The sequence below is a fragment of the Drosophila hydei genome, unplaced genomic scaffold (assembly GCF_003285905.1).
Source record: "Drosophila hydei strain 15085-1641.00,03,60 unplaced genomic scaffold, DhydRS2 tig00000211-arrow-pilon, whole genome shotgun sequence".
NCBI classification, from domain to species: domain Eukaryota; kingdom Metazoa; phylum Arthropoda; class Insecta; order Diptera; family Drosophilidae; genus Drosophila; species Drosophila hydei.
Window position 1 is genome coordinate 2649635 of NW_022045685.1, and position 27961 is coordinate 2677595.

A 27961-nucleotide genomic window follows, 5' to 3' on the forward strand; every position below is an offset into this window, starting at 1 on the left:
GGCTGTTAGAAGTGGAAATCTGCCTACCAGCTGGACGAAGTCGCGGCGCAACAAAAAAAAGAAAACGAGAGTTTTGCACAGTGGGGCAAGTGCAGCGATCAACGGAATTGAACGTCAAATTTTAGCCATTAATTTTCACTGATAAAAACTTTCCATTTATAGCTTTGAAGCCAGAAAATAATTTATAATCAAATGGAAAAATATATTTAATATTAATAATAATAATAAAATTCATTTATTATTAATAATAATATTAAAATGTATTTAAGATTAATATTAATGTAATAACAATTAATATATTAAGGGATATATATTATATACAGCTTAAAAAATTGCTGAAAAATAGCCTTGCTTGGTCAGCATACCTTCTCTGATAAATATGCAGCAATTGTTGGAACATGTGAATATAATATTATGTATACCAATTAGATATAGACTATATATAGACATTTTTGATTACGAGCCAATATTGATGCGCTATTGCCCACTGTGCTGGAGCATCTAGCCTAACCGTAGGCCTGTGTACCTGGATCAGACCTGCCCTGGTTAGGCATAGCTGGCCAACCGCTGCTCAGCGATATTAACATCAAGCGTCAAGGTAAATAAAAATTAACTTTTGTGAAGATGGCATGCAGGCTAAATATATATGTATGTGTGTTGTGGCCTCTTTCGCTGTGTGTGTGTGTGGGTGTGGTTGGATTTGTGTAGGCCACAAAAAGTTCTAAACAGGCAGCACGCGCGTGTGTTGTGCCCGCAGCTACTCATGCCGGGACAGAGCAGGTAAGCAAAGCTGCTCAGCCCACGCTCAGCGCAGCTACTTGGATATTAAACAGATTTGGGCTGCGGCTACACTCAGGCATTATCGATGCAAGCATTATGGAAATTTAAAATGTGTTGATTACAGTTGCCGTGTCTCCATAGTCAGCTCAGTTCACCTGGGCCAAGCTCGTCTTGGCGACAATGCTCGTTATTGAATTGCTTGCGGCTCCGGTTACGTATTTTGCGGATTATGAGGTCAGGCGGTTTTAGCCAGCTAATGAAAAGTAATCTTGAAGGCAACACGCACAAATCTATAATCAAGCACACGCACACGCACAGACATTTGAAATGCCACTCAGTGTGATCTGTGGCCTGTGGTTTAACACCAGTGTTAAGTGGGTCAAGTTGTGCCTGTTCCGGCCCTGGCCTTCTCCTCGTTGCTGTGGCCAAAATGGCCACGGCTATGAGGTTAAGCTGTGGGCCTGAGCGTCTGTTTCATAGACTTCTTCGCAGGCATCAAATATGCAATAAACAAATGATTTAAGGCCTCTCGCCTTGCCTTCCAAATGCATGTGTGCGGTTAATGGAGCTGCTCTCGCCTCAAGTCCAATCAATTAACTTGATTTCACTTGCCCAACAAGAAATGCGTTTTCCCACCTGCTGGCTTTGCTCACTGAAAAATGGGTTTCAACAGTTTGTGTGTTGCTCTTGGTCAGAGTCGAAAGTTCTAGTGAAGGTCTACTATGCTTGGAAGACGGGCTCGAAGAGATACAGATCTAAAAGTGTATCCAGTTGCCTGTTTACAGCGTATCTTGCTGTCGGGAACTCTTCGCTCTTTGGCCGGCAATCAGTTGTATTGTTCGCACGCAATAAGCTGCATGCAAAAACGGTCGAGCGATGCAGCTGATGGCTGCAGTCAAGAAAAGTTTTGCATTCTGCAAATTCGCTTAGCGCGCGACTCAATTTCAGCGGAAACGGAAGCGGAAATGGAAGCGCTTATGTGCAAGCGCCTGCAGAAGTCGCTCATGTTTATTCAGCAAATGCAGCGACTGTCTGGCATATCACACCTACAGCACACGCACGCGGCAATTGGCTGCAAGATTTGCGGCTGGAGCGAGTTTTTAGTATATTGTTAACAAGTAAAATGAAAACGTAAATGTTTGAAAATTAGATTTGGCCCGAGACGCTTTTGTTTAGAGCTGTTCCGAGTTGGCCTGGCCAGCAGCACATACACATGTACATCTGTCTGTGTGTGAGTGTGTGTGCGTGCATTAGTTGCTGTGTGTGCACTGAGGTGTTGCCTAGTTTGTGGCTTGTTAGTTAGTTAAAAGTTTTTGCGTGCAATTAAAATGCTGCGCCAAAAGTTTGCTTCAACATTGTTCTTAATTTTTTCTTGGTTTTTGTTTTTTTTTTCTCTTCTTTTTTAGTTTTTATTCACTTTTTTTACAGTTTGCCAAAGCTAAATACAAATGAACAGAATTGTCTCCATCTGCTGCGCCTTTTTATATACACGTGTGTGTGTGTGTGTTTCTTCAAACTGTCTGTTAGTTGAAGTCGTAGTCGTAGTCGTAGTCGTAGTCGTAGTCGCAGTCGAAAAGTGTGCAAGTCCTCTGGCAATTGCCTGATTGTTTCCTTAGCCGCAGCAGCCTCGCATAGCAAGAAAGTTCGTTATCAGTGACATTTTGGCGAACAAATAGCAAACAGCTCGCAGTTTGCTGCTTTCAATGCTCAGCCGACAGCTCTCAGTTGCCTCTTTGCCATGGCAGCTCGATTGCATATGCCATGCCAAGCCAAGTCGGGTCGCAAAGAGCTTCAAACTGCGACCAAAACTCTTTGCCTTTTGAGTTTATTGCGCGCAAGCGGATTAGGAATGGTTAATTAAGTGGCCATCGAGCAGCTGCCAGGTGCAGCTCTCCATACTATGTATATAAAAACGCTTTTTGTATTTCCACATTTATATGCCTTTGATTTATACTTGAAAAGAACTAATGTTCCTGGTATTGAAAGCCAACTTCTAATTGCGGGAGACTGCATTGTGGAATTTAAAGTGCCAAGACATGGCTATAGACTGCGCTCAAGCAGTTCAGCATGGATCGCTTTAGCTCACTCATATAAGTGCAGCACAGCTTCAAAATCTGTTTACTCGAGCCGCTCTGAGTATTCTCCACCAATGCTAAGATACACAGAGACAGTTCAAGATATCTTCTACAACAAAGGTCCTCATGAGACTGAGCTCAACATAGATCGCAGTTCTCATTGATCAAGTACTTCAAGCTGCTCTGAGCATTCCTCTACCTGGATCGCTGCATATTTGGTTTTGATAGCTTTAGCTCTTGATAGGCAATGGCTGCCTGCAAATGAATTTAGCAATGAATTTTAAAGTTTTTAAGATCAAGCCGAGCTCTGAGTTGCCTCAGCTCAGTGGGCAGATGAAAGTAATATGAGCTCATTGCTTTACCAACAGAATTCATTACTTTCTGCTTTGGCTTTGAGAACGCTCAAAGAACTTTATTAAAATTAAATATGTTTTCCTTTCATCTGTGTCTGGCTTATATATATTTAGTTAAAGCAGGAAATTGCAGAAAATCGTTTTTGTCATTCATAAATAGTTGAGCATAAATTCCTGTCAGTTTTCTTTGTACAGCACACACACACGTAGAAACACACCCAGATGGTAAGAGACATATAGAAAGTGGAAGATGGTTGCACACAAAACTAATTGCCTCAATAGACGTAAACAAAAAAAGGCGCTGCATACTTTGCGGCGCTGCAGATGCCAACTGACTGGAAGCTGGAAGTTCTGCATGCCAAATCAAAATCATCATCAGCGGCATCATTATTATCGTCATCATCGTCATTCAGCCCACAGCCGCTGGTAAAAAATCTTAACAAAATAAGCTGAAGAGTTGCGAAGCGCATTAAATCATTTCCGCACTAAAGAGCTCAGCAGCAGCAGCAGCAGCGGCGGCAGCAGCAGCAGCAGCAGCGGCGGCAGCAGGAGTTCCAGGAGTTGCTGGGTGGCGGGGGCGTTTCTTCTTGTGGCAAGTTGCGAGTGCGACTGCAGCTTACCACTATTTATGTGCTGTGTTGCCGCTGCCGCTGCTGCTGCTGCTGCTTTTTGTTGCAAGCCCAAAAAATGAATGTGGAATGAATGATAAGTGTGTCTCTTTTTCTTTTGCCAGCAAAAGCATAAAAATGATTTGCCCCAAAAGTACATAAGTGCGCATCTATGTGTGTATATGCATAAATATATACACACACCCACGCATGCATTGGCGCATTCATGTGTGTGCATGTGTAACATATTCAGGCAATTACTGCCATTCAGCGCATTTCAATTCAACTTCGAAACTGCCGCCATATCGCATAGTTGTATATATATAAATAAACATATACACCTATCTGTATATATATATATATATATATATATATATATATGCAGTCCGCTCGCTGCTGATTCTACTTTTTCTTCGTCTTTTACTGTGGCAAAGTAGAAAAAAAGCTTTTAAACTTCACTCAAGATTTTTGCTGTTCACGCTCGGTTCGCAAATTTTTTGACTGTTGCCGCTTACTTAGTTCTTCAGCGTGCTTAGCACAGTGGTCAAAATAGAGACTTTTTCAAAGATTCAATTAGAATCCAAAAAGTTAAAAACTACAAAGAGAGAGAGAGAGATTCCCATCCGAACAGCCTGAAAGCGCGTCTAGGTACTGCAGCCCAAAGATCTGCTAGCTCCGCTTTAGAGCTAGCTGAATGCTCAAACTCCACCATTCTCAAGACCCATATCATATATCACATATCTCTTCCAATATCTCCATTGTATAGCCCACAGCCTTAAGTAAATTAATTAATTTCTGTCTAGACTAAGTAACCTCTCAACAAATATTGCATCCATTAAAAAAAGTAAAATAAAATAAAATTAAAAATTAAAAAAATATTTAATACTTATTTAAGCTATGACAGACTTGATATTAATGTAGCTGCAATAGAATACTACATTAATATCAAGTCTCCCATAGCTTAAATAAGTATTAAATATTTTTAATAAATAACTAAATATTAAATATTTTAAATAAATTATTAATATTTTGATTGGCGTATGTGGTCACTTTAAATTATAAATTTGACCGGCTGAACATGAAATATTAATAGTAATTTGGACGACAAATTTCAATTTCAAACTAAAAATAACAAAATAATAATTCTAAAAGTTTTTTTTAAAAATATTAGAATTTTTTTCTCATATCAGTACGATTATGATTAGCGTACACAGCTCAAATGAATGGCTAGCCAGATTAAGATCTCAATTTAAATATACATTTTTGCATCATATTTGTTAGCAATAATTTAGCTATTTGGCCCACTCTTGAATGCCATTTTTGGCTGTTGTGTCTTTATCTACAACTGCCGCTTCATATTCTATGGCAACTGCATCTGCATCTGCTTCTTGTTGGGACTTTACTTTGTTGTATGTGCTCTATGCTGTGTTGTGTGTGTGTGAGCTTTGCGATGTGCCGTTTTTATAAGTCTGCCAAAATGTAGTTCATATATTTTGGCGAAAATTCGTTTTGCAGTTGACATAACTTTGTCAGCCCCAATTTATCAACAACAATTAGTAGAGCAGAGGCTGACTGAGTGACTGACTGACGTCTGGCAAGAGCTGGGTTTTTGGGGCGTGGTAAGTATGTGACAAGTATTTTCCACAACGATGCACAAAACTTTGCCCGTATATGCGGCAAAACAGCGACTTGACGTTGCAACGTGTTGCCCTGCCGCGCTGATGAAGACATTGCAGCATTAGCAACATAGTTGCTGCCTTTGCAAGATATTGCCAAAAATAATAATTTATATGATTACGTAAAAAGTGCCAGCTGCGCTGCTCATCAAATGGCCCCAACTATATAGACTCAATGTGATTGAGATAGTTACCTGTACTCGTGCGACAGGAAGAATGTGCCGCGAATGTTGCAGCCATTGGGATTCTTGCGTTTGCCATTGAATATTTTCTGATAATGATCGTAATTGTTCAAGTTGACGGCACCATCAAAAGTTAGCATTATAATTTGCGGGATCTGAAAGTGGAGAGAGTAGGTAGAGTTAATGGAAATATGCGTGTATATAAACTATATAAACTACAGTTAAGTATGACAGCAAAATGAAAGCGCAAAAAGGTCTCAGTTACTGGATGCCTGCTGCTGTCATCTGTGTGACTGCATGTGTGTGGGCGTGGCTTATGCAAGCATGCGGTCCAATTAGAGAAGCGCTAACCTCAAAACCAGCCGCGCATGTATTGGCATGGACTGCCTCAGCAGCAGCAACAGCAGAGGTAACTACTCTAATTGAAGGTTTTGCATTTTGCGTTTGTTTTTCCTGTCTACGTTGCGCCTGGCTGACTTTTGACTTGGCGTCTGCTGCTGCTGCTGCTGCTTGTTGGCTTATGCGGCGTATGCGCAATGCTAACGATTTGTAACTTCGGCATTTAACATAATTAGTGGGCAATCGGTTAACCAGATTTCCAGCTACACGATCTTTAGCTGCTATACGAAAACCAAATTAATTTCAAATCACTCGCAGCGACTATCAATAAAGTAACGTCTGCAGCAGCAGCAGCAGCAGCAGCAGCAACAGCAATAAGTTTAACGAGTGCTAAAGCAGAGCAATTCCATTACAAAAATTGCCACCCCACAGCCGTATTGAAATCCCGATGGGCGACGGCTCTGTTTGTCGTCGTCGCCCGAAAGAAGCTTGCAACACTTTAAGTGCAATTCCATAATCAAAGACCAATGCAAGTGCTAACCCAAAAGAAATGACGCGCCATAAAAGCAGGCAGCAGACACAGAACTTGTTGCCCCAGAACACAACGCATCTCAAATACACTGCCATGGAGCTGTGCCACTATATCGAGCAGAGCGTTTGCACAATACTAGTAGCAATGGCTAGCTCTAACTCTTGGTCCAGACAGACACAGCACAAAGCCAATGTACCCCTTTAGATAAGCAAAAATGGCGAGGGAGTTGCAGAACATTTTTAAAAATTTGATTGGTTTCTTTCAAAGATGTCCTAGTTAAGAGCTGCGCTAAGATCTGGCTAGATGCGGTCGCATCTGCCAGAGTTTTCGCCAACTGCACGTCAAAGCCAATGCGCCCCGTGGCGGGCAAATAATGAAATGAAAATCGAATGCGATCAGCATAAAGCAGCATGTGAATGGCAGTGGCTGCTGACGAGGTAGCAGCCGAAATGCATTTCGCCTGAGCTGCACATAAAGAGGTGTGGCACGGGCAGCGGCACTTAACGCTCATTGTTGAACACATAAAAAGGATTATTGTACAAATTCAATATTAATGTGGGGTCCAACGACGACTAACCAAGCCTTAACCTCAGCCAACGGGTGCAACACTCGGCAATTGACCCCAGCTTTATCTAGCCCTACAGCTGCCAGCATATTTGAAGCTGTCCCTATTCCAGCTCCAGTTCCAGCCACACCTACCTTCGCCTCCGCCTCCGCCTCCGCCTGCGTCTGCAGCTGAGCTGGCAAAATTATGCAGAGGCGTGAAACACTCGTAAGCATCGAACGGTGGTCAGCTTAAGTGCGGCAAGGATAACTGATGATTATGAGGATAACGACGATGATGACGATGATGATGGTGATGGTGATGGTGATGACGATGTTGGCAACTGCTGCCATTGGAATTGAAATTTGCTCTTTGATTTGACAGAGTTCGCTTTCGTTGAGCTGCGTAGGGTCCTTTTATTGCCTGTGCCCTGGCTCCTGCGTTCGTCCGCTTATTGAAAGGCATATTTCAAAAGCCGTTTCCGCTAAAATGAGTGCAAATCAACTGCAGTTTGCAGCATCTCTGCTCCCACTCTCCCGCTCCCGCTCCCTCTCGCCCTTACTCTCTTCTCATTGAATTATAAAGTAAAAATATTATTGCAAATATAATGAATGTACGACAAAAAAAGAGTAGGAGATGATAGCACAAGCAGCGAATAAGAAAATGGGAAAAAAACTATTTTTAAGTTTGTCTCTGCCATTGTTGGCTGCAGCTTGAAAATATTGACGTGATTGTGGCAGTGAAAGAAATTGATATATAAATAGAGCTGCAGCTCATAATTTGGTTGCTGACAAAGAGCAAAACCAGCTGCCAGCCTAGAGGCTTAGCTTTTTTTGGTCGTATACGTAATTTGTCTTTAAGCATTTTGTTTTGTGCTTTTGCACAAGTGGAATTCTGTCCTGAAAGGAGTCGCTTTTTAAATAGCACATACATTCATTTGATGCAGACGTCTGCTGTCGCCCAGCTCGCACTGCCACTCGATGTGTACGTTGATAATTTCTGCTTAATGCGACTCAAGTTTGCACTTCAGTCTTTGAGCAAATATGGCAGACAGACGGCAGTTGACAAGCACCTTTGCCTGAGAGACAGAAGTTTGCCAGCCGAGCTCGTTGAGCGCTACCAAATGGATGATAGATGGGTTTTTCATGCTGTTCAAGTGCCTCACAGACCGAGAGAGTGAGACAGAGGGATAGAGAGACGAGGAGAGAGGGAGACATTCTTCGAGAAGCTGTGGATGAGAGAGAAACTGGGCTTGGGCTGCGAATTTGCATAGCTTAGTTGCTCAATCGCGGCGACAATTGAACGGCTCATTGATTGAGTGATTGCAGCTGCGCATAAATGCAGCACCCTTAAACAGCAGCAACCAAGCCCTGCACCCCACGCCGCCTTCGACACCCCCTTTAAAAGAAGCTCTCGGCAAAGTTTTTGTTGACACTGTGTGCCATCTTTTCAGTTTTCTTTTTCATTTACTTTGCCAGCTCAAATCAAATTGGATTCGCATTCAAATTGAGCAAAGCGTTTTATTTAACGCAACGTCTGCCTGCTCCTTCAAACTAATGCTGGGATAGGCTTGGCAGCTTCTTGGCGTTTTTATGCCCTCTAAATGGCGAATGCCTCCAATGGGGTTGCACCGGTGTGTCTCTATGCAATGGCAGCTACAGGAAACGTTGATTATTTAATCATTTATTATTTATATAAAAATAAAAGCGAACATCTTATCAAGACTTGAACTGAACTCGAGATAGTCAAACGGCGGAGCTTCGCCAAGTCGGGTCATAGCACTTAAAGCATTTGCCATGGCGTTTTCCTTTGCGGAAATTGAACGCGCTGTGAAATGGAGCGCAACGCGTTCAGTGCTAAGCGCTGGGCGAAAATGGTGTTGAAAGCGTCGCCAATGCGGCGTATGTGTAATATCTAACATAGCTCAAACGATTTGCAAAAGATATAGGCTAAATGTGTGCACAAATTAACCGCCTGTTTGCGGTTAATTGAGATGGTATTAATTATAATTATGTGCACACACACACACACACGCGCGCCCGCAATGGGCACAAATAGGCTGTCAGAAATTGAAATCGTTTTGTTGGGCGGCTGTGGAAACACATGTAAGCGCTAATAACACTTAAATAAGCATCCGGATCACTCGCACAACCCCTTAAACAAAGGACAACATGGCGCGTTATGTAGAGTTGGGTAGTTATAGCGACAGTCACCCACACACACACACACACACGCACACGCACACGTACACCCACAGACACATTTCAATTTCGAAATTAAGTGGCTCACTTGCGATTTGTTTGTGTTTGCGTTTGTGTTTGTGTATTTGTATATTTGCGTTGTGCGTTCAGCGTTCAGCGTTCTACGTTCTGCGTTTTGCGTTTTGCATTTATGTTGAAAATCGGCCGACTATGTCGACGTCGCTGCCAGCGCTGGCATCGCTGTCGCCACATAAACTTCCGCTGCTCTCTGCTAGTATTTGACTTATGCTACACTATGCATGGCTCGACAGCACAGCCTTTGTCAAGCAGTTAGCAACAGAGCTGGCAGCGTCTGCTCAGACACTGCTGATTGCTAAATAGTTAGGCAGTCTAAGTTAGCTCTGCTAACTGCGAGGCTGCAGATATGTAAAAGACATTTGAATAATGTGATATTTTATATGCACTTGCGTGGCTCTGGCTTCAGCGGAGTAAGTTGAAAATATTGTTCTACCTCAACTCGTTTTGGCTATTACACCTATGTGGTCCACATGTTGCCTTCATTTGCAAATGGAAGTGGGTCTTGAAAACTTGATACTACAGTAGTCCAACATATATAGCCGAGCTATAGAGTATTTGTTTCTATGCTCAGTTTTTGTAAATGAGCATATTTATGTGCGTGGTTTTGTTGTTTTCTGGCATTGCTTTTATCGTGTATGCGAAACCACAACTAATGTGCACTTCAAACTGTCTGTCAATTGGTAGCCCACACGCACACACACAGACACACACACATATTGGGACACTAAATCAAATACGCACAGACACAGTCACACAAAGGAGCTGGCATTATTTTTATTCATGTTGTCTAAAACTGATTATGAATATGCGAAATGGACTTTAAACAGCGCAATGCCATCAAAAGTGAATTATGCCATTAGTAAATCTATTATTTATATATATATATATAAATAAATATATATATATATATATATATATATATATATATATATATATATATATATATAGATATGTAGATATGTAGATACTATCTCAAGTTACCATGCTATCCATTTGGTAATCAAATAAACTTCAGTTGTCTCTTATTCTTTTGTGTGCTCTCGCTATTAATCTTTGATTTATGCACACAAGAATCTTTTTATTTAGCCTCGTATCAATCAGTTTATTTAGATACCATTAGGCAAATGCACAGTGAAGTGCTACAGCCCAGGACTTCCATGTGCACGATATACTGAAACTATCGTTTAAAATGAATAAATACATACATAAAAATATGTTTTTGCCCTTTGAAAATGGCAAGTCAGGGTATATTGGCTAAAATAAAATGTATGTAACAAGCAAAAGAAGGCGTGGCCGTATCAGCTGAACTCAGGTGGAGCTGAGTTGGACTCCGTAAACTATAAAAGGTAGAGACTTGTAAGCTCGAGTATGCCATGCATAGTGTGAGTATAATTTTTCTTTTCGATAACTCATCCTTTTTTAAGGTTATCGATTATAATCGATAAATATAATAACAAAGAATGATTTGAATACAAATTATAGTGACTATTAAGCGAGAATATGCCATGCACATTAAAATCTTATCAATTCTTATCGGTCAATTTTATTGTTATCGATTAAAATCGATAAGTATTAAAACAAAGAATGATTTTAATACTAATTATGGTGACTTTTAAGCTAGAATATGCCATGCGCAATAGGATCTTACCAATTCTGATGGATCAATTTTTTCTGTTATCGATTAAAATCGATAAATATAAAAACAAACAATGATTGGAATACAAAAGCTAAGGAGTTGAAAGCTGGAGTATGCCATGTAAATTACGAGTTTGTCATCCCTTTCTGATAGTTAACCCTATTTTCCCATTATCGATTAAAATCGATAAATATGAAAACAAAGAATGATTGGAATCTTCGCCGGGTATGCAGGGCATCTGCCAGTCGAGCAGCCTCGAGTCAAGCTCTCCCATTTGTTTCATTCTCTTTCTCCACACTTTATCGACTGCTGCGTATATTAAGCGATTTATGTACACATAACGTATACGCCCCTTTGGCCGTGCAGTGCAAAAAACTTTAATTTCATGTAGTTTTATGAGCTGAGTTCGGTTTATTTGATGTTTTTTTCAGTTTTATTTTTATTTTTATTTTTTGTGTGCTTGGAAACGTAAAGCACATAACTCTTGGGCAAATAAACAAACCGAAGTTATTAAACAGGATATTCGAATCAGGAGGAACAGCAGCAACGAGAATAGCAACAACTGAGCGAGACTGTGACAACAATGAGCAACGAATGGGCCAACAACAACAACTGGCAAAGACAGCAGAACAATTTCCTTATGCAAAGCAGCGATAACAGCAGCCGAATGCAAATACACAGATTTATGGCCAAGCCGAAGCCAAACTTAACAACATTCAGATACATACGTATAAGCCAACCCCCACTGCTACTGCCACCAATACGACTACTACTACTACTACACCTGCCATCCGGGCTTGCTGCCGTACTGCTGTACTGCTGTGTGCCGTAAAAATAAAAGCTGTCAATGCACTTGAAATTTATCACCTTGCAAATTAACACTTAAGGGTAGCAAAACAGAAAGAATGAAAGCATGTATATATATTATGGAAGGCTGAGCTAAGTGCTGTCCAATAACCTTCAATGAAATGTGGGTGTTGGCTGGGCGGTACACCTACCTTTTCGGCCTCGAGGTCGCCGGGTATTTGGGTGCCATCCTTGGAGCAGAAACAGTAGGGCAGCTGGCAGGCCTCTGTGTCGCAACGCTGAGCGGTGTCTGCGGGCGCATCCGTTGCTGGCGCTGGTGCTGCAATAAGAACAAGAAATCGAAACTGATTACATAAGAAGAGCGAGAGAGAGAGGGGAGATCTGGAGGCCTGTTGCGCAAATTACTTCGGAAATTATTTAAAGTCTAGTTGCTTATGCGAGCACAATTGCGCAGCTGACAATCGATGGACCACGCCCAGACTTCGGCTACCTGGCAAGACAATCACCGAGAGCAGCATGTCGAAAGTTAAAAGTCAACAAAATAACACAATGCAATACAAATATCAATAAGGCAGCAGCATGCCAGCCAAACAACGTACAAAATGTGCAAGAAACAAGTTAAAAGAAAGTTAACAACGAGCACAAGGGGGCAAGGGGCCTGACCCTGCGACTGGGCGCGTGCGAGTGCGAGCGAGCAGGCAATACAAATAGCCAACGGTTAAATCCTGGCCAGCCCCAAATACATCCAACTGCCAACCAAAATACAAAAAAAAAACCGTTAGAGCCAGCTTTTGGCACAGTTATTTGCATATGTGGGAGTTGGGCGCGGCAGTTTTGTGGTTCTATATGTATGTGTGTGTGGGTGGATGTGTTTGGCTAGAAGTCAATAGAATTCAATTGGCATTTCTTTTTTCTCTTTGCTGTTGCCGCCGCTGCTGCTGATGCTACTGCTGCTGCTGCTGCTGTTCCTGTTATTGTATTGTGATCGAGTAAACAAATACGCTTAAAGTCCACAAAACAAAAGGTTGGCCATGCAGATGTGTTTATAAAACAAAGCCCGGCACGAAGCCAACAGGTAAAACCAGCATTAGTCATGCACTAGGTCATCGATGCCACGCCCTTGCGTGGGAGGCGGGCAGCAACATTTGAAATCCACTTCACACACGCAACCAAATTAAGAGCGCGTCGGTGAGTCCTTGATTCGGCCAGCCTTCAGGATGGAGTGTCATCTCTCTGCAGGCAATCGATATGCCAGTTTGTGTTCTGCATCAGCTCTGTATCATTCGCCATCAATTTTGGCAAATTAAAAATAATTATTTATTGTCTCTTGGGCAGAACTTTGACTGCCTTGCTAGCCTTCAGGCGCTGCTTGCCATCATTTACGCAACGTTCGTCAACTTTGCCATGCCATGGCGTTAAGCTCGATGCGTATGCTGCAGGGTCCATTGACAACATCATCAATCAATTTAAAGTGGACTAATGCCGCTTCGCAATGCCAAATGCAAAACAAACTAATGATGTCAAAAACTTTTTCCACTTCCAGCGTTTTGACGAATTTTTGCACAGCAGCCCCAACCCGAGCGAATCGAGGGCTCGCCCACTCTCTCTCTCTCTCTATGTGTGTGTGAATGTGTGTGTGTGTGTGTGCTAAAGAGGTGGTGTTGGCCAATTTACATTCAGCACAAACGCTGCGCGTATTCGTTAAGTATTCAAGCTTCAGTTGCTAAGCGAAACTCGAGCAACAAACAATTTGATTTAATTACAATAGTTGACTACTCTGCCACGCCCACGCCCACGCTTAAGCTGACAACAAAATAATCACCAGCTGCATAACGATTCGTTCTCGAGTAGATAAAAAGTAAATAAATAAACGAATCAGAATGCGACTTTGTGGCTGGCCGACGATTAGATACACTGCCCGAAAAGCTGGTTGTATCTATGGAGTTCATTGAAGAGACTATTTTGAAGGCAGCTTATTAAATGTATAGTATGTAGTTAGGCGAGCTGGTTAATTATAGTATGTGTACTAAATTATATAGAAAGATGAGAGCAAGAGACGAAAGACTTCTGAGTGAGACTCAGATAAGCTTGGCAATCCATTGGCTATACATTGAACTATCTGTTAGATATATATATTTATATATATGTATTTATATGCTCTAACGGATCTACTCTTTCTGTGCGTCGCACATTTCAAGCCCAGTTTACCATACACTGCATACGGGCATAACAAACATCAACTCTGCAAGCGGAGCAATTGACCAGCGAGCTGGAGCTCATGTTTTTGATTTGACTGTGATTTGGTATTGCTATTTTTTATGGCTTATCTGAACCTGGGATAACAGCAAAACAGAACAAAAATAACAACAACAACAGCCAGAGATTGCAACGAATGCAAAACAAACAGCATCAATGTTAATAGTCACAAAATAATAAACACTGTAATACTAGCATATGCCATAAATATGAATGAGTTTAAATTGAGGCCTGAATATTGATGTGTGTGACTGTGTGTGTGTGTGTGACATGAGCTGCATATATTAAAGTTTAATTCACACACACTTGCAGCTAGAGACACGCTTGAGGCGAGTCCGCTTCCGGTGGCGCCTTGAAGTATGCCATTTGGCTTCGGTGTACCCAAATTGTCGCCTTGTGTGCAGCTGGTGCCACGCCCACAGCACAACGAATCGAATCAGCACAGCAAGTGGAAAATCTATGGAAAACTAATATAAATGCATCGATGCTATCAATGCTAGAAAATATGCATTTTGCGGTCACATCATAAATAACAGCAATGCCAAATGAAATGCTTGGCAATTAATTGGCCCGGACGGCACAGTGGGACAAGGGAATTGCTTGGAGAGAGTGGGCACTCAATTGCACACTGTGCAATCAACATAAATTCACACATATACACACACACACACACAGACAGAGACACAGACACTAACACACATACGCGCACATCGTCTGCTGTCCAACACCTCTCAAAAATAAATGCATACAATTTTATTATTTCAAAAAAGTTATTTGCCAAATTTGCGCACTCGAGCATGTGTGTGTGTGTGTGTGTCTGTGTGTGCCTTGGATACAGTTATTCAATAAAATGTAATAAACACTTTTAGTAACTTTGTCTTATGCATTTCGCACTGGCTGCGACAGCGGCAAAGCAAAGCAAAGCTGAGCGGAGCAGAGCTGAACTGGGCTGGGCTGGGCTGGGCACAGACGTTGCGTATACGTAATGCGGTACAGTTTGGGGCATATTTGTCTAGCTGCTCGTCGTTGTCTTTGTAGCTGCTGGTGATGTTGTCGTTGCTGCCGCCGCCGTTGCCGCTGCTGTTGTGTAAGCAATATTGAAATGCTGTCATTGAGCGTGCTCACTGAATTATGAAATTGAAAACTATTCAGTGCAAAATTGCTTCGAATTTTACCAGCTCGTGTGAGTTTTCTGCACACAACACTATAGCGAATAAATAAATGTATATATATATATATTTATATATATATAATGTATATATGTATATATATATATAAATATATGTGTGTGTTTTTTCAGTCAGTTGCTTGGACGCGCGCTGTCAATCGTTTGGGCCAAGTTGGCGGCCAGTCAGACAGTCAACGAGTCAGTTCTGGGCAAATAGTCCTTTGGCCAGCAGACGGCTGCTGCTGCTGCTGCTGCTTGGCCAAAATAGAATTTGGTAAGCAAATTTTATTGAATTTGAGCCCCCGAAAAGTGGCTTAGATATTTTAATTTGTGTCTGGCAATAACAAAACAGTGTATCAAATCCAAATAAAATGGAATAAAATCGCATTTATATGCACATTGTATTGCACACGTTGTATGCTGCCTTAACCCCAGCAATGCTTCGGCTATGCACACACACACACATGTGTGTGTCTGTCTCTCTCTCATTGTGTGTGTGTAATGAAAAGCAGCCACTTTTTGCTTATTTATTTGGGACATTTGCTGTCACAATTTCAAATTCATTTTGGGTCTTGCAATGCGTCGTAAGCAATTCGTCAGCTGAGACTTTTGACAAGGACGTGGCGGGCGTAGGGAGTGGGAAGTGTGCGGCTAGGGGCTGTGTTGGGCTGTGGTGCTTTTGTGGGGGAGCCATGCTTCAGCTGCTTAGTTTAGAGCTCATAATCCCCGGGTTGGCTTACGTTGCTGCCAGCTGGTTTGCAAATTAAAGTGCTAGACGATTAGAGACAATCAGTCAGATCTTCTATAAGGTTAGCTTCAAAGCATCGCATCGCATCGCATACAATTTACACCGCAATTATAAACTGATTAAATAAAATCATTAGTCTACAGACAGAGCCTTTTAAAGCTGAGTTCTATTGGTTTTCAACTGTGTCGAGTGGAGCGAGGCACATCAGCAGAAAGAAGTCCCATTCAGAGTATTCGATATCCGCTGTTTCGCCTAAGCCTTGTCGGGAGTAAGCCAATGCAGCCAGCTAAGCTAAGTGTATTCTGTAGCAACTTCAGCCAAGCTCTCGTGTTTTGTGTGCTCCTTTGGGCGCTACATTAATTAAAATTCTTTTCAACTATTAACTGTGAAGTTTTTCGGTGTTGAATGCTGTAACAAAGGCAAAGATACATGTTCGCTAAATGGCTAACGAACTGGGCCAAAAACTGTTCCAGCTAAATACCAAAATTGAAGAACAAGAAGAAGAAGCCACTGTGAGTAGCCATATATTATAGTTTAGTATGTTAAAAGAAAGAAAAGAAAAAAAAAACTACAAACGTTATATTAGTATATGCCACGCTTTGTTGCGCGCTCTCTCGCTCTCTCTCCCTCTCTAGCGGTGTGCGTGTGTGTGGCGTCAGCAAAAAGCGCACAGAGCTTTGACCTAATCTCTGCTGCAATATTTTTCCTCGTGCCTTGCTAGACTTTGGCTTAAGCATTGTGGCTTGCAAGGGGTATGGGCCAGGAGCTAACTCTCTGCTCGTGTGTGTGTGTGTTCGTGTGTGTGTATGTGTCATTTATGTTATTACTTTTCTACTCCAACATATATATATATATATATATATATATATATATATACATATATATACATACGCATACACCAGCGCTGACTCGCTGTCGCCGTCACAGTCAGAGCAAAGAGCTATTTATATGAGACAACATTCCAGTTGGTATTACGCAAATCCCAAATGCTTTAGCTGTCGTAGCTTTCTTCCAAGCGGTTTCCTTCCGACAACGACGGCTAACTGCGACGACGTCGACGTCGGCGTCGACGGCAACTGCGTTGCTGACTAGTGCAAAAGTGCGTGCTTGCATTTGAGCGATATCTCATGGTGTGTGTGCGTGTGTGTGTGTGTGAAACAGAGCGAGAAAGAGATAGATAGTCTGAGTAGCATTGTGTGTGGATTAAAATTGTTTACTACATTGGACTAAATTTTTAATTTAATCATTTTTTAAACTTGCTAAAATTTTTCACTTATATTTAATGTTTTTTAATTGTTTAACAAATATTTTGAAATTGAATTAACTTTTTAGAAATGCTTAGATCACAGTCTTGAACGATACTCAGTTTATGAAATATTTCTCCAAGTGCTTTGCATTGACGTTATGCATGATTTTTCACAGTGTTTGTCGTAATGCACATGCATTGTCTTTCGCCTGTGGGTTAGGTAGACGAGCTCACGCACACATACCTTCATAGACTATATATATATATATAAGACTGGTAGCTAAATCTGAGCTGTAAGCTCTTCTGTCTCGCCCACACACCCGCACACTAGCTGCTGTGGCACTTGGTTATTCTTAAACGGTCGCGTTTGTGCTCCATTTGAAGTGCCCTCGATGGCTGGGCGAGGCGAGCCAGGCAAGCCGGGCAAGGCAGTTGGCATTTATCATGCGAACGAACTGTGAGCCAGACTGCAGCGCTCACCTTTAGGCAACTTGGCCAAGTTATTGTGTCGTCGTCGAATGCATTGTCATCGAGCGGCTGGGCTGCGATCTTTTGGTAAATGTTTCATTTTCTGCCATTGGGCCATAAATGAATTATGCGACATTTACTCAAAATTGTTTCCTAATGCACAACACATCCGGTGGTCGAATGCCTTGCATTGCATTCGATTGCTCTTACTCTTGCTATCTCTGTCTCTTTCTATCTGTTTGGTAAGCCTGTCACATTCAGTAGCTTATCCCAAATGGCTTCGTATGCGGCTGCTGCTGCTGCTGCTGCTTGGTATTTCTAATAGAATGCCCAATTCTATTTTGAGCTTCTAATAAATTTGCTGCTGCTCTGCAGTTTTAGCCATGTAATTTTTTTTATTCTCTCTTTTTTACTTTTATTTATTTTTTTTTTTTGGGCTCCGAGTGCTTTGTGTCTGGCCTGTGAGTCGAAGTTCGGCTTTTATTTAAGTTAACAACTTTGGTTTTGCAAACTTAAAATCGTTTAACAAACCGCTTGGCATTTGCCACAAAGCCCGCATGCTCTCTCGCTCGCACAAGCCGCATGCGGCCATCTCTGTCTGGCCTGCATGCACATGTGCCCGAGTGCACTTACAACTTTCTGGGCTGCCTGATTTATGGCGCACTTTCAATTGTTTCCCTAGCTAAAAACATTCCCATGGCTATTTGTAGACAACATCAAGACTGCCAAACATTACATTGACACTGTAAGCTGTCCCTCATCTGTCTGTCCATCAGTCTGTCTGTCCGTCATCTTGCCCTCCGGCGAGTCTTATCTGTGTGCCTTTATTAATCGCCGTCTGGGCAGCCGAGACATAACTTCATCACTTACTTGTTGGCAGCGGTCCGCACTTGGCTTCGTCCTTAAACGTGCAGAACTTTTGCAGATCGTCGAAGTAGAGGCCAGAGGGACAGCGATTCAAATAGGCGAAGCCATCGACGCACTGCCATAAAACGAGTCAAGTTCAAGATGCGAGTTAGACTTTTGCTCTGGCCAATTGGCCAACTCAGTTAGTTTACCTGATAGAAGCGGCGACAGGTCGCTGGATCCGCATAGTTGCCATTGGCAATGTGGGAGGGGCACGTGAATTCCTCCTTCTCCTTGTTTTGAGCTGCAAACATGAATTAAGTATATTCTTTGTTATTGACTTGACTTGTACGTAGCCTAAACTTAAACTTTTTCAACTTAAAGCTTCAGTTACCTTTTAACCGATTAAAGAAAAACTTTTAATTGAATTTGGTCAGAAATATTTTCTTTATTTTGCGATTTATGTGCTTTTGCCCAAAACTCGACTCAGGCTATTCATGCTGAATACCTCAACAATAACAAATTTATATTAAATAAATAAAATTTAAGTATTATTCTAATTTACTGCAGGGCTCTATCTGCAAGCTGCCTGTGGTTACATATTTGCCTGAATTGCAAAACTTCTTAAAATAAATTGATTGGTCTATGGAATAAAAAGAACTATCTGTGGTTAGGTTTGTGTTTGGAATTAGTTAGAGCTTAGTTAACCAAAGTATTATCAGGACATATAACTTGCTGAGTCACACATATTAAAAAAAAGGTCTATCTATAGAGGAGGACAGTGAAGATAGTGTGAGTTACTAGATTTTTGCTGACCTGGTCGATGCTACGAAGACTTGCTTATAAACTAGGAATATTTTTCTGACTAATAAATATATATTTTTCTTTAAATAATTCATCTCTATTTCTATGGTCTCCCAAGGCTACACGATTGGATTTATCATAACCCTATAGACTATGCAATGTTTGTTTTTCTTGGAGTTGCACAAGTTTAAATTAAGTTAAAATAAAGAAAAACCTTTTTAATATCAATCAAGCACACTTTTTTGGATAGAAAATATAATGAAATTAATACTGAATTTTATAGAGCAAGTGCTGCTTGGTCATGGATGAGTCTTTTCGTCAATCATAGACTAGCGATGTCACGCATCAGTTGGACAAGCAGAAGACTTCTCCGCAGAGCTAACATCGAGCATTGCAGAGCTAAATGAACTATTGTTGCCGCTCCAATGAACCAGTTCAGTTCAGTTCAGTTCGGTTGCTGTGTCGCCTATGGCAGTTGGCTAATTGGCTACACGGTCTTGATGGCCTTAAAGAGCTAGCTGCATTTAAATGAGAGCCTATTAATTGTCAAATGCTAACGAGAATGGAAATGGCAAACAGTCTGAAACAACATTAAATGATAATCGTTTATTTTATAATTATGTGCGCTGTGTTTGGCCTTTTAACTTTTTGTTTGTTTTGTAATTATTTTCAATTCTTTTTTGCTTGTGAAAATTGGAATCAATGCTTCAAAGGCCGTTTGACGTTGTGACATTTAAAAATAATCAAAACCACAAAAGAGACAGAGACAGAGGGCGCGGGAGATATAGGAAAATATTTAAATAATGTTAAAAAACGAAGTGAAACAATAGCAAAAAGCGTTTTAAATAAATAAATATGCGATACATAAATTATAATTAAATGGCGGCATTCATTTGATTAACTTAAACTGCATGGAATTAAACAACGGCCGCAGCCTGCAGCGCCCACCCGAACAGCTAAAGGGACGTGGAATGGTCGAGTGTTGCATGTAATGAATATAAATTTGCTAACAGCATTAGATTAATGCAATGCGCCTAAACAGCAGCAGCAGCGGCAGCAACAACAAAAGCGATAGAGAGACAGAGTGGAAGAGAGATAGACAGAGAGAGCGAGACAGATAGAGAGTGCGTCCTGTCTCGGCGATTATTAATAAAGCCCATCTATTTAGGACTTATACTAATTAAATGCGCGCGATATTTTTGAGCTTTGTTGCGTGTACGCCGCCTGCGTGCGATTATAATTATAATTGGCATCATTATGGCTTTTATTGCAAGTGCATTGTCCGCTGAGCGCGATATTCGATTAATGGCATTGGCTGCCGTGGCGATTGCCAATTATTTGTTAGCCACGCGCGCTGCGTTTATGCAATTGACGCGCGTAATCCTGAAGCCCTGCGCCGGCAAGTAGGCAAAGTTTGTGGCACGTTGAGAGATTAGCGTTCTCTATGTGCGATTAGCCTTTTGTGTCAATTATAAATTAGACTCTTTCGATGCGTTAATGAGCGAGTGAGCGTGCGGCGTGTGGTCAGCTTGACTCGAAGCGTGAGAGGGTTGCCTGACGAAGGCGTCTGTTGCCTTAGCCGCTTGACGTTTGCGTTTATTATGAATTCATTTCGCACATATTTCACAGTTCTCTGTTTGCCAGGCATAAAACATTTGTTGTTTCTCTTTATTTGCATGCAACAAAATGCTGCAGCCGCAACAGCCTCGCGCTCCAGCGCCCATTCGAATGCATTCGTTATTGATTTTGTATGAATTTCGTTATAAGTGCAAACAAAACATAAAAGCGAAAAAAAAAACAACCACGCTGCATATATTATTTAAATAAATAAAAACATATATATGCCAGCGTTAAAGGGCATCTTCAATTTTCCAGCTTTCGCATGCCAGCCGTATGTGAACAAAGGCAAAAAACCCAGCTAAATTATTACAAAATCAACCAAAAAAAAAAATAAAAATTTGCCAACAAATAGAGTCAATTTTAATGCATTATTATTTTTATTATTAAATAACAAGAATGTGGCCGACGGATGCTACCAACTGCATGATACTCATTCAAGGCCTGAGCGCGGTTAGCTTCAAATCTTTGAAAGATATTCCATTTGCCACGGCCTCGATTGAGAAGCTCAACATTAAATTAGTTGCTGAATGTTGAGTGAAACTGGCACGCCCCAATGGGCGTGAACACCTTAATTTTGGCTAAGGCTTAGATGGAATGTAGCATGGACTTAAGCTGCAAAGTTGTGGAAATTACAGTGTATTTTCTATAGGTGCATCGATAGAGGAAGTCAACAGTAATTTAATAATCAAATTTTAAAGCTTTTGGGTCATCCTTGCCTTAACCTTTAGAAGATGTAGATTTTTGAGAGGTGCCACGCCTCCAACAGAATTGGATACATCAACCATATATTCTTGGAAGCCGGTTGTACTCACGAGCATCTATTCGAAGCCTTATGTTAAGTCTCTAGCCTCAATAGAGGCGAAATGGTTTGCATTCACAGGGGCAGAAGGATGGACAAACGCAGGGACAGCAAGATGCACATTGCACTTTCCCTTCATGAATGAGTATAAAAATCAAGTGCCAGCTATTCGAATGTTGCTGACTGCATAATGCTCTGTTCATAGATCGACAGAAGGTCGCTTTGGCAGATATTGATTGAGCTGCTTTGTATTCATAGTTCCCTAACGAAGACGAGAAATAAATATGCTCAATACGCGCTTGGTGAGCAGAGCATGGAAACCTGACCAGAAGAAGGAAGCATATTTCCATATAATTATTATAGCTAATTAATATTTATTAACCATTTCATGGGCGTCGTTGTCGCCAGCGGCAAGGAGCTCCACTCGAATGCATAATGAAAGATATAAATAAAATGTTTTATATTTGTATATTTTTAAGCTATTCAAAATACTCCAAATTTATGCAAAAATAAAAAAAAGACAAACAAAAAATCGAGTTTTTTTTAGGACTGCTTAAAACTGATTTGTTTGAGTTTTTAAATATTAATATTTCATTTAAATTTAAATACTTCATGGATTTATCATTAGATCAAGATAGTACAATTCGCCTAACTTGGAGATACCCTTTGTGAAATCTGCCTTTTCTCCTAGCGAAAGAAGCTTTGCAGCTGTCACTGGCCTTGTGTATTGGCCATGCTACATGCGGCTGTGGTTGCTGCTGCAGCACAAAAAAAAAAGAAACGAAAAATATTGTAAATTTATTAAAAAAGGCATAAGGCCAATTACGCTGGCCTTTTTTTTTGTACCTTTAATTAAGAAATTGCCAATGCGAAAAATAATAATTAAAAATAAGCCCGCGCCAGAAGCGTCCAAAGGATCGTGGCTCACTGTAGCGCTGACTCGGCGCTCACGCCGCCTTTTACTTATTAGTTGAGCAGAATTATGAAGAAAAACATAAATTGTCTAGACGAGCGGCAGTCGACGGCCAAATACCCTGTAGACAGACAGACGATGGAGTTGAAGAGGAAATAGGCATTTCAAATAAAAAAAAATATGTTTAATTGGCATTTATAGAGATAGGGCACTCTTTAAATATGCGTACATGCATATATAATTACAGGGTATTCTCTGTTTGTTTGCTATGTTAACTTAAACAGCTGCCAAAAAAAGCGCTAAAAACCTGGCGAACAGTTGAAAAATGGGCAAACTTTATTTTATGCACGCCTCGATAATGGTATTCCACTTTAACTTGTGCACATACAGACGCGCACAACTGTGTGTGTGCGCTTGTTTAAACATATAGCTACACACACACTCATGTGTATATGTAGGCATGTGCGCGCTGTTTTATTGTTGTTGTTATAGTGCGGCGCCTGTTGATGTTGATTTTTCGCTGATGCACATAATTTATTTAACATTTTGCGGGAATTTAAAGTCAGCCGATGCAGGTCCTGCTGCAGGACGAGCGACGGGGCGAGCCATGCAATTCAATTTGCCCTTAAGTTGCCTTTCAATAATTTCTACAACACTAACAGCAACAAGGAGTCGTGTTAAAAATGGAAAAACAATTTGCCAAATTTTACTGTTATTTTGCTTATTAATAAAAATGTAATATGAAAATTGCAATAAATATTTTGAAATATTTTCGAACTCATTTAACATTTCATGTAAAAATATTTTTGATTTTGACACACTTCAAGCAGGTGCAGGGTATCAACTGCTTCGTTGTGTTTTTTTTTTGTTTTGCTGTTTCGTTTTATCGCAAGCCACAAAGAAGAAAAAAAACACAATAATAACAACAATCACTGAAATTTTAACATTTTAAGTATATGTTCATCTCTCTCTCTCTCTCTCTCCCTCTCTCTTTCTGTGCGAAAATGAATACTGAAACGGACGAGAAGGCAATAAATTGCACAACTGATATATGAATATGAATGAAAATTGCAATGCAGTCGCAGTTGCAGTCGCAATTAGCTGCTCGCGAGGTGCGTTCGATAAGTTCGCTGCGCCTATATGTACATATATTTAAATATATATATTCACTTAAAAAAGTACTTTATGTGCTCAGACACAGCAGCCAGCACACTTACACCATACATCATCTCTCTGTCGCTCTCCCTCACATCTTGGCTTGGGCCCTTTCTCTGCGTCACTTTCTCTGCGCGTCTTGGACTGTCTTTTTGCCTGGGGCATGCCAACTGTTTGTATTTGGTAAAACGTTTTCTGCTTTTTATCCGTTGGCATTTTCAAGTAATTTTTCACGCATTTCTGTGGCTGCTTTGCGCCTCATTTTTCATCACGCGCATGTGTGTGTGTGTGTGTGTGTGTCTGTGTGTGTTAAGCTGCTTAAATGTTTTTGCCACTTCTTTTTGCAGCATTGTTTTGCTGTTGTTGTTGTCATCGTTTTTCTTTTGCTGTTGTTGCATTTACAACACTTAAATTGTAAATAATTCCGATTTGGTTGCCCAGGCTCCAGCTGAAACCTCAGTCCTTTGAGTCCGCGCCAGCCGGCTCTCCAGTGTGTAATGGCCAAAGCCACTTGCCTTTGTCAACAAATTTGCGTTTAAATGGCTCATGTGCCGCAAGCCGTCCGTCCGCTTGTCAGCCGGTTTGACAGTCGGTTTGTCGGCTCATCTCGGCTGTCTTGTTTGTTGACGCAGCCTTTGCAATTCGTTTTAATGTATTTTTAAATTATGTTTATTTTTTTAACGCATTAAGTGGGACACACTAGAGAGAGAGAGAGAGAGAGAGAGAGAGAGAGAGAGAGAAAGGGAGAGATAGACAGAGCGAAAAGTTCTCCGAGCTTCTTATTAACATACTAACATTATTCTTGGCATAAAGCTTCATTAAAGAGATTCGGCCCGCTGGCTTCGACAAATAAGTTAATGGGATTAACGCTCTCAGCCATTTGGCATGCCTCTTAGCATATTGCATACCAATAAGATTTTCAATACAGACTTTTTTTAATACTCGCAGCGCTTAAATCGTGACAGCTCTTTTCTTTATTGAATATTGCTTTTTTCACTCTCGCTCCAAAGTTTTTTTTATATATATGGAATACTGTATATTAGCTCTGACTTGGAGACAAATGTGATTGGCCGCCAAATATTGGTGCTCGCGTCGCTTTAGCCCATAGCCCGAAAGCTTTGCTTATGGTTAATGAATATTTCTCTATTCATAAAGATCGAAGCTAGAAGCTTGTTGCCCCAGTTGAAAGCAGCTGGCTCCACTCTTCGGATTACATCCGTTTGCAGCTGTTGAGTTTTTCTTTTTATTATTATTGAATTCATTATGCAACGGTCGAATGAACGGCGTCCGATTGACAGCCAATTCAATGCTGTGATATAAAATCAATGTCACAATCGGATTGCTGGGCAGTTGCATAAATGAAGCTGTTCGCTGTTATGCACTGGGCCCATTGTTGGGCCCTTGAGCGATCCGTTGATTGTCGATTGTCGATTGTTGTCGGATTTTCGGTGCAAGGCGCCATTTACATACAAAAGTACATAATTAATGTAATGTGCCGTTTCAGGAACGGGTTTCGCTATCGCAGGTAATCGCACGAAAGTGAAATCGCTAGAAGACACGACGTGTATGTGCATAGAAGAAAGGTGATATGGCTAATCCGTCGCGCATCATCATCGGGCCGGGCCCAGCGGCAATTAAGGCTATGGGCGGCAAGCGTGGCTGAGTGGAGAGTTTAGCAGCTGCTGTCGAGGATGTTGCGGATGTTGTGGATGACGGGGCAAAATATGGAAAACAGTTGAAGTTGACCATGAAAATGCTCAAAGCCAAATTGCCCGAAGTCAATGCAGACATACGTTTGTATTTGCATATTCATAAGCACAGTTTCATCCACATAAACACACAGATACAAGAGCATACGGAGCGACGATGCCAGAGCAGTCGATGCTGTTAATGTGTGCCGTTGGCGAAATGTTAATTAAGCCAACTGGAAACCCAGTTGAAGTCGAGCGAGTGAGCAATAGCAGCCGCTAATCAAGTTGGAGGTCAGCATTGGAGCACGCATGTTACGTAAGGATCGTCATCAGCAGAGACGAGAGCAAGAGCGAGAGCGTGAGAGCAAGCTGCAGAGACAGACGCAAAGAAAAGTGAAACCGGCTAAATTTCCAGTTTTTGTTAACTCTTTTTGCTACATATACATTGCTGTACACATAAATATAGCTATATATATATCTTTATATATATATATATATACCCGCGCGGCCTGCGTCGTAAAGCTGGAGCCCATGCATCCAGGACAGTTGACCTTGCGGGCCTTTCAGGTGACAAAGTCCAAAAACCAGTTGGAAAACCCATTTATGATAAGAGCAAAAGTCAATGAAATGCCAGCTATGTTACCTAATTCGCCGTCGAGCCAAAATTAAACAAGAAATACGAGTACGAGTACAACAGTGCCAGGAAGACAAAGACAAAGACACAGTCAAGACACAGTCAAACGCACACACAGAAATATCACATGCACAGAGGAAGACCAAGACCACTTCCAATTGGCAACGTCAACACTTTTTCTCCAATGCACAGAAACAAAAATTAAAAAAAAATTGTAAAAATACAAAATAGAAAACAACAAAAAAAAGAGCAAGAAAACAGCTATTAACATTTATAGCAAACACGAATGCGGAAGCGTGTTTATTTCTTGTGTCGTTTATGTGTCGCATGTTGCGTGTCATATCTGCCAGCGGCAGTCGCCTATTGTTATTTATAAGCTGGCTTTGTGGGCCAGCGAGAAGCGTACTACTTACCATGAACGCCGACAGCGATCAGCAGCGCTGCAATCAGACAATGCTGCAGCATCTTGAAGTCTCCACACCGAATGTACCGATACACTGATGACACTTGGCCAAATTGAGCTGTGAGAGAGACAGACCGAAGGAGAGAGACGTCCGCAACGCGCAAATGCAAACCGCCAACTGAACGCAGACAGCGCCAAAGAAATTGCAAGAAGCCAAGTTAAGTTCAAGTCTCGTTCAACGGGCTGCCGAGCGACGATCAACGATCAACGATCAGCGATCAACGTTAACTGAGACGCGGGCAGCGAGCAGCGGATGGGGTAACTGGGAGCTGGGCTCTTCGAGCTGCGCGCTGCCAGCTGCGGGCTTGACTTAACTTATTCTCAATTCACTTTCATTTCAACTGGTTCGACGATGACGGCCAAAAGAGTCGAACAGCCGGTTTGAGCCGCGGCGCATGCGCGCGCATTTCAATGAGCCGCAGGGCAGAGCCCTAATCGACCGGCTCTACAGATCAGATCATCTACATATACGAGTGCCCAAAATAGTTTTCCTTTGTTGTTCGATCGATAGTTGCTATTCCCAGGGCGTGTCTCGCTCGGCTACTCCCAGGCACTTGCCTCTTTCAAGTGCTGTGCACACGACCCGCATGGCAATAGAACGAGATTAAGTACATATTACAGTTAACACTCGAGAGTTCTACAACTGTATTTCGATACAGACCTCGCCTACTGCATACAAATCGATGCATCAAGCCCGAATGGTTACATTACCCAAAGAATTTATGCAGCCGATTGCATAATTTATGGAAACGTTGACTGAGTTTTGGAAGTTTCTAGCTTGAATGCATTCAGACTTATCTGAGTTGGCGATGAAGTAGTCTCAGACAATGTTTGAGCTGTTTCTCAAGAGCTTCAAATAGTAAGTAACATAATTTATAGGATAGAAGGCATCAGAAGTCAATGTGAATCTTCCAGAAAGCTGAAATTAAATATCATTTATCAAGTTGGCCATGTTTACAACTCATTTGGCCAACAAACTTTCCGTCTTTCCCATAAAAACAAGTCATAGTTGTCGCTGAACGACTCAGAGATACGCTGTACACTGCGCCTTTAACCGCTCTGATGATTTTTTAAAGTATTAAATATTTAAATATAATAAAGTAAGAAAGTGTATTTTTAATATCAATGAAACGAGCTTTATTAAATAGAAAATTGCATGACATTAGTGCCTAATTATGATTTTGGGCATGCGCGCATACAAGGTGAAATCTGGAATAACAATTCCTACAATCATAACAATCGAGATCTTCCTTCATGAAGACATATGAACGAATGACTTCCCAGTCCTTAGGACACAATAAACAAAACCTTGTGGAATATACTCAACATTATATTGATA

At 41.3% G+C, this 27961-nt stretch overlaps 1 protein-coding gene across 1 annotated transcript in view; it reads right to left on the minus strand.

The window, feature by feature from the left end:
* LOC111598420 overlaps nucleotides 1-26748 on the minus strand; it is a 39036-nt gene extending 12288 nt beyond the window's left edge. Inside the window, exons 1-5 of the mRNA XM_023313660.2 lie at nucleotides 26573-26748; nucleotides 18756-18847; nucleotides 18568-18679; nucleotides 12003-12130; nucleotides 5687-5829 (exon numbers count right to left, since the gene is read on the minus strand). Coding sequence (XP_023169428.2) covers nucleotides 5687-5829; nucleotides 12003-12130; nucleotides 18568-18679; nucleotides 18756-18847; nucleotides 26573-26624 — 527 coding nt within the window. The 5' untranslated portion in view covers nucleotides 26625-26748. The remainder of the gene's footprint in view (nucleotides 1-5686; nucleotides 5830-12002; nucleotides 12131-18567; nucleotides 18680-18755; nucleotides 18848-26572) is intronic.
* Between the last annotated feature and the right edge of the window lie 1213 nt (nucleotides 26749-27961).